The 10,438-nt window shown below is 41.7% G+C and overlaps 1 protein-coding gene across 1 annotated transcript in view; it reads left to right on the top strand.

Annotated features, from left to right (window-relative positions):
• The window catches only part of LOC103588022 (1,25-dihydroxyvitamin D(3) 24-hydroxylase, mitochondrial), a 19,071-nt gene that overhangs the window by 2,733 nt on the left and 5,900 nt on the right, over positions 1–10,438 (top strand). The window contains exons 4-7 of the mRNA XM_008569591.1: positions 1,887–1,983; positions 5,117–5,208; positions 5,827–5,938; positions 7,279–7,424. Of these exons, the coding sequence (XP_008567813.1) occupies positions 1,887–1,983; positions 5,117–5,208; positions 5,827–5,938; positions 7,279–7,424 (447 nt within the window). The remainder of the gene's footprint in view (positions 1–1,886; positions 1,984–5,116; positions 5,209–5,826; positions 5,939–7,278; positions 7,425–10,438) is intronic.

Consider the following 10,438-nt stretch of genomic DNA (forward strand, 5'->3'; position numbering starts at 1 on the left):
GTCTTAACAGTGTTTTTGTACCATTCTAGAGTATTTGGACATTATCCTTTAGCCATCAGGGAGTCAAAAGGGATTTAAGCATAGGGTCATCTCTTTTTACTCCTATACATTTTGGATGTTTATTTGGAACTGGACTTAGAACTAGAGGACCTTACATAGGTGAGAATGACTTAACCTTCCTAAGCCTTGGTTTCCCAATCTACAAAATGGGAGTTACAGTTCCCACCCCACAGATATGCTGTGAGGATTAAATAAAATAATGCTTGCAAAGTTCTTAGGTAGTGACATTTGGGCTGGATTTTGCAAGATGAATGGAAGTCTGCAAGGCAAATGAGGTGGGGAAAGGCATTCGGACAGAGAGAATAGCCTCTGAAAATACAGAGGCATGCAGTGACCTGGTGTGTTCAGAGAATCAGACATTCAGAGCAGCTGAAGTGAGGCTTTCTCTGAAGTGATGCTGGACAGAGAGTAGGTCTTAACAGTGTTTTTGTACCATTCTAGAGTATTTGGACATTATCCTTTAGCCATCAGGGGGTCAAAAGAGATTTAAGCATAGGGTCATCTCTTTTTACTCCTATACATTTTGGATGTTTATTTGGAACTGGACTTAGAACTAGAGGAGCTTACATAGGTGAGAATTTGCAAACTCAGATGCTTCTACGGGCCACGTAATTAATATAAAAGAATAAGGCAGTCCAGTAAGGATTAATGGAATAAGAATAGTATGTCCCTTCCTAGAGGGGACAGATGCCCCAGGTCCAGCAAATTACTGCTACATGGGGATGCAGACCCGGTGCCACCACATCTTGTAATTATTAATATTTTTTTGAGGAGCAGTGGGAAATCCACACGTGTGTGTGATATCTCTTGATTTTTTAATGGTAACAAATTCAAAATACTTTTTTAAAGGGGCTGGCTGGTTAGATCAGTTGGTTAGAGTGCAGTCTTGTAACACCAAAGTGAAAGGTTCAGTTCCTGGTATTGGCCAGCCACCAAAAAATTTAAAAATAAATAATAATAATAAAAATAAACAAAGTACTTTTTAATGCACTATGTGGGCAAACTAAACATGCCCTTTGGTTACGTGTGCGGCAGGCTTTATAGTCATACATACCATGTCTCATGGTCCTTCACAGTATGTATCCATGGACCTGTGACTCATCCTCTCTAAGCCTCAGTTTTCTCGTCTTTTACAAGGGAAATGGGAGTAATGACAATACCTACATCCTCATTGGGTTGCTATGAGGATCAGCTAAGACAATTTCCTTTTACAGTGCTTGATACTATACTAACTTCATTATATATGAGGCATTAATCATCTAAAACCCTGGTTTTTGAAACTGGCATCTAGAGGCCTTATGTAACTATCCAAGGTCACAGAGCTATTTAGTAAGGGAGTCGCGTGCAGAACTTACAGATTTCCTGGCTCCAAGTTCAGCATGCTTAACATGACAACCAACCAATAAAGAGAAGTTTGCTGGCCCAGCTATGGAAATGCAAAGCTCAGGGAAGATCCACTGTCACAGTCCTTGAGAGGTTGTGCCAACAGGGACACTTGGCTGACTCCTCCTTTGTGGTTTATTCTCCTATTCTGATTAAAAGAAATGTTTTCCTCTTCCTAAATTGCCAGAATCATTTTTAGATCAAACACTGAAACTTAAGCTTCAGAGTGGCTGCAGGAAAAGTTCAGGGAACAACCCAGGACAAGGTTGTTAGGGGATAGGTGGGTTCCCAGGGAGAATAAGTAATTAGTGTTATTTCAGAATGAATAACATTATGGGCAGTGAATGTACAACATAGCAAAACCTGAAGGTAGCTTACCGAGCTTTCAACTTTTGATTTCCTTCAATGACTTTGTGTCTTCCGTCGGTTTTTTTCTTTTTAAGGTCTTGGCTGATTTTATGGTTAGAATAGATGAGCTCTGTGATGAAAGAGGCCACATTGAAGACTTATACAGTGAACTGAACAAATGGTCATTTGAAAGTAAGTTGTCTTCACAGTCTTGCTCATTTGATTTTGCAAGTAATTTTAAGTATGAAACACGACTCTTCTGCAATCATACACTGTCACTGACTAGAGAAGGGCCACCACGGCCTTTTAATGCTTTAGGCACTTGAATTATGCCCTGCACTAAGGGTTGTTTATGAAGTCATTTAACAAACATTGATTGAACACCTGCTATGCATCAGGCACCATGCTAGGTACAAGGGACACAGCCACGAACAAAACAGACAACATCTCTCCCTTGTGGAGCTTAGATTCTAGTCAGGGTGACAGTCAACAAGTGCACACATTGTAACATATACTCTGCCAAGGAGTAACGGAAAAGAGTAAGAGACTCAAGAAAGAACTTAAAGGAGGCGCCTGGGTGAGAGAAGTTCTCTTTGGTAAGGAGACATTTGACATGAGACCTAAATGAAGGGAAGGAGCAAGTCATGAGGGTATCTGCGGATGACTGTTCCAGACAGTAGAGACAGGAAGTGCAAATGTCCTGAGGTGGAAACATGAACACTGCATTTGAGGAGGTGCAAGGAGGCTGGTGTGAGTGGATCATGGTGAGCAAGGGAGAAAGGAAGAGGAGGCTGTGAAAGTAGACGAGGTCAAAAGGAGGCAGGCGCCAGGGCAGGCAGAGCCCATAGGTCCCAGCAAGAACGTGTGCTTTTAGTGTGATTCAGATGGGAAGCCATGCAGTGTCCCAGGCAGAGAGGAGCTTAATGACTTTCTTTCAGGATCATTCTGGGGATAAAAGGCAGAGGCCCATCTTGATGAGCTCACTGCCCATGGGAGCTGGCAATAGTGCAGGTAATTGCAATCAGGTGGGTAAACATCTGACTGAGGAAGTCCAGGGCTGTGGGAGAATCCTAGAGGGCCACCTAAGCTGAGCTTGTTCAGGGGACACTTCATGGAGGTGGTGCCATCTCAGCTAAGACTATATGGATGAGTAGGAGTTTACCACATGAAAATGAGAAAGTGAGGAATGTTCTGGCCAAAGACATCCACAATGATTGAAGCATATCCTGTAAAGGAGGGCCTGAGGAGGACAGAGAATGGGAGGGGACAGCACCCAGCCATGGAAGGCCTTATCAACCAGGGACAGGAGTTTGAGAGTAACTAGGAGCAACAGTAGGGTGTTCTTAGCAGGGAGTGGCATGGTCAGATTTGCTAGAAGGATCGCTCTGGCTGCTGATGAAAGGGATTGGAGAGGGCATGCCCAAGTGGAGCCTTTTGCAGTTACCTGTCTCTCCCACTAGATCAACCTCATTTAAAGTTATGGACAAGTCATCTGAGAACACTAGAAAGTTCCATGCAAATAAGAAACCCATAGGAGGCATTAATAAAGGGAAAGAATGATTATAAAGGAGAAAAGAAGTGTGTGTTTTGGAAACTGTCCCCTGGAAGTTGCCAAATTAAGGAGTATCTATCGAATGCATTTAGTTGCAATTCAAAGAAAACCTGACTCTGTTGGTTTAAAAGCTATTGCCTAGCATCACGAGAAGTCTCAAGGAGGGTGGTCCACCACAGGCACTCAGCGATGTCATTGAGGACCCAAGCCCTTTCCAGCTTCTTGCTCATCCATCCTTAGCTTCTTGGCTTGTTGCAGAATGACTGCTGCCACTCCTGACCTCTCCTCTGTATTCTAGGAAAAAATCAAGAAGGAAAAGGGCAGGAACCACGCCAGCTTCACTGGTCCCTTTGTCAAGAAAGCAAAAATAAATAAAAAAAAATAAAAAACTCTTTTTCTCCTAGGTCTCATTTGCCAGAATTGGGTCATGTGGTTACCGTGGCTGCTACAGGGAAGGCTGGGAACTCGAGAAACAGGATTGTTGTCAGTCTTGAATCGATCCTGACTTACTGCCTGGGGACTGAGACACTGACAATCTAAATAAGATCAGAGTTCACTTAAGGATAAAAAGGGGGAGAATGGGAATTGGGTAGGCTATTAACGATGTCTACTATATCTGGTATCAGTGATGAACTCTGGCAAAAGCAAGGCATTACAGAAGAAATTCTTTCATGTATAAAGACTGGGAAAACCTTTAAAGGCTGAACAGGAATGAGTGAGGTTGGGAACACATGGACAGAGTTGGAAAAGCTGTGGATTTGCACTCTCGCTTCTCAGCTTTATGATTTTAGGCCAGTCATTTACCATTTTAGGCCCAGTATCCTAATTTGTAAGTTGAACAGAAGGTGGCTATAGTATCCTGGATCGCAGAAGAAAATGGTTATAGAAGATAATTTTTAAGACAATAGCGGAATTTTTAAGTGGACACACAGGAGATGAATTATGGAATGGCTGCTAAAGTTCTTAGGAATGTTAATGACACTGTGGTTGTGTTGGAGAATGTCTTTATTCTCAGGAAGTTTCTGCTAAAGTATTTAATTGTGAAGTGTCATGAGAACTGAAAATCATTTTTAAATGGGTTAGCACACACAGACACATATACACTTCTGTGTATACATGCACATACAGAGAAAGTAATTGTAGCAAAATGTTAATGATTACTGCATCTGAGTTCAGAGGATACAAGTATTTATTACACTGTTCCTTTGACTTTTATGTAGGTAAAAAGTTTCAAAATAAAGAGTTGGAAATTTTAGTTTTAAAGAGATTGTGTCTAAATAAGAAGATAAAATAGAATAAAAATATATAAAGTTCTAGCCCAGTGCCTGGCACATAGTGAGTGCTCAACACATAATTATTCCTGCCCCTTCTCTTCCTCTCATGAATGGCTTTCCATGGGTCACATAAGGCAACAGAATCCAATAAATGACTCCTGCAACACATCAGAGCTAAAGGCACAGCACAGCCCTAGCCAACAACACCTTTGCTACAGTCCCCGGATCTTCTATATGACTGACATGACTAAGGACAGTGCATCGCCGATCAGGAGGTTCTAAGGGGATGGGTCATTGGGTCTGGAGATAATTTTTGGGAAGAAAGGAGAATGATCATGCCCCTTTCTCTCAGACTCTTTGCCATGTTCTTGGACTTCTGTTTTTTCTTAGAAGAGACCACACTCTTATGAGACACAGAATCAAGTCTTTAATAGCCAACTAATCATAGACTCCAGCGTTGCTGGGATTGTATAACAGTGATGATTATTTCAAATAACAGGTATCTGCCTTGTGTTATATGAGAAGAGATTTGGGCTCCTTCAGAAGAATGCAGGGGATGAAGCTTTGAACTTCATCATGGCCATCAAAACAGTAAGCAGCCCCTTTAGGAGAGCAGTTCCCCTGACTGATACTTAGGAGATTGATTTTTATAGAACTTCACAGTGTTTCCCAAAGACTGACATACACACTTATTTTATCTCAAAAGTTAAGTGTTCATTTTAATGTGTACTGTATATTCTAATGTATGTATGTGCATATATTCACATATCAAGAAGCACACTAAATCCATTATTTCTTTGTTTAGGCAAGGTTAAAATAGGTATTTCAGCTAAAGGTTAGTTGTTTAAAAATACTTTTTTGAAGGGTCTGAAAATTTTCAGGTTTAATATTTTTGAATAGGTAGTGTGTGGATATGGTAGACACTGTGAAATTGGTCTGGGAATGAGTGACACTTTTGATCATGAGATCACATTTTTGTTAAACATATCCAGTGGAAAATCATCCCAAAGATTATTTTCAACATTTCACTGGAGGTAGGGAGTGGGCATTGCTGTCAGAACTAGTGTGGAGAGGGTCAGGGACGTCCTTTGGATTCTGACCTTTCCGGAAGCACAGGGTGCCATGGTTTAGAATGCTCCTCTTCCAGAATGAAAGTTTTCCTTGAGAGAAGGACAATTTGGAATAAAAGGGTGCTTGTGTTTCTCACAGATGATGAGCACATTTGGGAGAATGATGGTCACCCCAGTCGAGCTGCATAGGAGCCTCAACACCAAGGTCTGGCAGGCCCACACGCTGGCCTGGGACACCATTTTCAAATCAGGTAAAAGAGCTGTCCTTCACACTGGCCGACACAATTCCAGCAACCCCATCTCTGGAGCTGCTGAGGAAAGGCTTGGAATGATCTCCTTGGCTTAACCACTTTGATCCTTCCATGGATTGGTTCGGACTTTGCAAACACATGAGTTTTGGGATCACCCTGGTCTAGACAAATTCTAAGTAAAAGGGAGGGGGCAGCTTCCTGTTGTCTTCTTTGGGAATTAAGAGTTGTTAAAAGCAAGAGCTTTGGAATCAGAGGTTCCTGGGCTCACGTTGAGCTCTGTCACTGGTTGTGGTGGATTGGCTAAATGTGCTGTCACCTTTTTGTCCTCTGTTGCATTGTCTTATTTAAATGGGCTAATAATAGTAATTATAGTACTCATCTCAATGCAGCTGTTTCTAGCTCTAATATTCATGGTATAAAAACTTGGCATATCACAATATCTCAGTAGGCCAGAGCTATTCCTGCCACCTGATGGAGAGAATATTTGGTGCTAGGTATTATTCGTACATATACTCATTTAATCCTCACAACAAACCTATAAGGTAGGTCCTTTTATTAGCCCCGAGTGATGCACCTGAGACACATGGAAGTAACTTTCCCGGGAATGACATGCTAGGGAAAAGACATGTCTGGCTTCAAACCCTGGCTTTCGCAAGATGACATGATGAGCACATTTAGGAGAATGATGATCACCCCAGTTGAGCTGCAGATGGCAAAGCCAGGGTTTGAAGCCAGGCAGAAGGGCTGTACCATATGTGACCATCATTATCAGCACCATCATCATCATTTTTATTAGTCTGGTGGTTGCTTGAGTAATGCATTGAAGTGAGGAAGACACATACCTAGCATGTACTTTATAAATGTTAGAAATTTCTACCATTACCGTCAACATGCATGGGCACTGTACTTGCATGTATGTGTGTGTGTTTGGTAATCTCTGAGTCCAAGTTCTGATTCTGAAAGTGAACTCACCTTTTTTCATGCTGATCTCTTCCAAGCTCTAAGCTCTTGCTACTCATAATGTGACCTGCAGATCAGCAGCATCAGAGCTAGTTAGAAATGTGGCCTTCCAGGCTCACCCTGGAACCCTGATTCAGAATCTGTAGTTTAAGAAGACTCCCAGGTGACTCCTATGCACATTAAATTTTGAGAAAGCTTGCTCATGTGGCATTGATAAATCCTTGCTGGCTTAACAAGGAGGTGATATTAGTAACAGATTGTCAATGTCTCTGAAAAGACTCTTGAAATTTCAAGAAGGACTTTGGTCTTAGGTTGCCTTTTGTTCTTTTCATAATCCTAATTTTCAACTAACTTCCTCTCTTTTTTCTCTTCTCTAATAGTCAAATCTTGTATCAACAACCGGTTAGAGAAATACACTCAGCAGCCTAGTGCAGATTTCCTTTGTGATATTTATCACAACAATAAGCTTTCAAAGAAAGAATTGTATGCTGCCGTCACGGAGCTCCAACTGGCTGCTGTAGAAACGGTAAGGGGAGGCTGGATTATAAACAGTCTGCACAATTCTTTCACAACAAATTTTATACAGTGATTTAACTCACTCATTCCACCAGGATTAACTGAGTGCCCGCTTAGCAAAACTGAAAAATCTCGTACTGGATGCCACTGGGGGCTCAGGGCACAGCCTTTGGGTAGGGAGAGACCTCATGTGTCCCAGTGATGAAAATCCAGAGTGGGATCTGATTGGTGCTGTAACAAACATGCAAACTGCTACAGGAATTCTGAAGCTGTAAAGTTCCATACGCTAGCAAGATAGATACTATAGATTTTTAAAAATTGGATGCATTTTGGGATGTATTTGTTGCACAAATTATCCCAACTTGCCTAACAGTGACTGTTAAAAACATTGAAATACTCTCTTCCAGGTCAATAATATTTTTTCTACCTAAAACTGTAAACATAGTGAGTTTGGGAAAATCTGATTTTAATTTAAGCAAAACAGCTAATTTTAAATACTGAAATTCTATCTTGGATGTGGGTGATACTCCTAGTAGATACTCGGTGCTGCCAAACGCCAAACACAAATACCAACCTGAGCATTCAGGTGCTTAGATTCATTTTTTGAGCTATCATTGGAGTGATGCAAATTAATATTCCTCATAGGTCCAATATTTCATACACCTTAAAGTCTCTAAGCAGAATATATACCAGTTTATTTTTTTCCGCATGTTTTCCCTCTTCCATGGTGTTTCTTGTCCAAAGAACAAGTAGGGTTTTCTACATCAGGGGAATAGCTAGGTTCTAATTTCTCCCTCATGCTCCAGAGGGCTCTTAAAAGTTGGGGTTCATTCTCGCTCAGTTTCCTGCTGAAGTGAACAGTGAGCTTCATGGATGAGTTTTTTTCCCACTGGAATGTGAGCACTATGAGGGCAAAGACATGGTTTTGCCCACTTTGGCTTTCCCAGGACGTAGAATAGTACTCAGCATATGGAGAGTGGCCAATAAATACTTACTGAATAAATTAAAGAATTAAGGAACTATTGAGTTTCTACTATATGCCAGAGACTGTTCCAGATTCTTGAGAAACCATCATGAGCTGGAGACAAAGATCCTCACCTAAGGCTTGCTGGTTAGTTCAGTTGATTAGAGCACAGCTTTGTAGCACTAAGGTGAAGGGTTTGAATCCCTATACTGGCCAGCTGCCAAAAAACAAAACAAAACACCAAAGATCCTCACCCTCACGGAACTTATGTGCTAGTGGGGGAGACAGACAGTAGACATGTAAACAAGCAATTATGATTGTTTCAGATAATGGTATGAGCCATGGAGGAAACCATCAGGGTGATGTAATAGAGAGAGATAGAGATGGAGATAGAGATGGGGAGCCCTCTCTGAGGAAGTAATACTGGAGCTGATTCTGGAAGGAGCTAGCCATGGGAAGCCCCAGTGGAAAAGCAGTGCAGGTGAAGGAAACAGCATATGCAAAGGCCCCGAGGCAGAAAGAGAGATGGAGCTAGAGAACTGGTTTCAGATAATGGTATGAGCCATGGAGGAAACCATCAGGGTGATGTAATAGAGAGAGATAGAGGTGGAGATAGAGATGGGGAGCCCTCTCTGAGGAAGTAATACTGGAGCTGATTCTGGAAGGAGCCAGCCATGGGAAGCCCCAGTGGAAAAGCAGTGCAGGTGAAGGAAACAGCATATGCAAAGGCCCTGAGGCAGAAAGAGAGATGGAGCTAGAGAACTGGCAAATGTGGTCAGAGTGGCAATTGGAGAAATTGATGGGCTGTGTCAGCCAGGGCCTGTGAGCCTTGGTAAGGCATTTGGATTTTATTATACCTGTGATGGGAAGCTCTTGGAACATTTTAAGCCACGGAGTCATCTGATCAATTTATGTTTTGAAAAGTGGACTCTGGCTGGTGGGTGGAGAATGGACTTCATGGAGAAAGTGGAAGCAGAAGACCAGTTAATGAGATGGGTCTCCTCCACGGAGGTCAGGCTGGGATAGTTTGTGTCTCTGAGGTCTCCCAGGCCACTTCCCTGAATAACCCATCCTCTGTAGTTTTCCTAAGAGGCCCAGACTGTCTTCCATGGCTTTGGTGAAAGCTACAGTTATCTGCCTTTTGGAAACCCTATTTGGTACTTGCGGTAAGGGACTCACTGATATGGTCAAATCCGTTTCTTTTTTAGAAAGGCTATTCTGAAAGTCCCATTTGGAAAATCAGAGAAATTTGAAAGTATATTTAATTTGGCAGCTCCGCCCTTTTCCTGTTTTGTAAATTGGACTCTTGCAATAATGCCTTCCGCAGCTTACGTGCAGCTAAGGCTGTCGGTCCTCTGACATGAAGAAGCCCACCTTGGAGGCGTCTTCCTCCAAAAATAATAAATAACCATTGGCTTCAAATTGGCTTGCTGTTTGCTCATTTGTGTGAGTGGCACATGGCACTTAGCACCAGCGTCTTCATGTCTGCAGAGGGAGGACACAGTGACCATTTTTAGGGGAATATTTGGCTGAGAAAGGCCTAAAAAACAAATACATGTGACAACGAGTGGTGAATATTATGTAACTAAAAGCTACACTGGTTGTTTCCGCCAATATTTTTTCTCTTCTCATTGCCTTTGAAAAGGAAATAAAAGATGCCACTTGAAAGGCCATGAGCCTTTGTCAGAAACTGTGGCTGTTTCCTTGAAATACTCAGCTTGATGCTAGAATTTCTCATTTTGGTGTTGGCACCCTTCTCCCAGGCTCTTTGCATGTGGCTGAAACCTTGAGTATAGATAGTGCCTTTTTATTTTTGTGGTAACTTTTTAGGGTGTGGCCAAAAGAACTTTGAAATTTCAGAAATGCAGTTTCTTATGCATTTGCACTGTAAATTTTTTTAAAAGCTTCTTTTTAGGAATACTTTGAAGATCTTTCTTCCTCTCCTTTTCTTCAATTTTTACGTCATTTTTTTTATACATCAGACAATTTTTAATTAATTTTTTTTGTGATATTTGTAGATTCACATTCAGTTCTGAGATAAAATAGAGAGGGATCCCTTG

This window comes from Galeopterus variegatus, unplaced genomic scaffold, assembly GCF_000696425.1.
Source record: "Galeopterus variegatus unplaced genomic scaffold, G_variegatus-3.0.2 Scaffold514, whole genome shotgun sequence".
Lineage (NCBI taxonomy): Eukaryota > Metazoa > Chordata > Mammalia > Dermoptera > Cynocephalidae > Galeopterus > Galeopterus variegatus.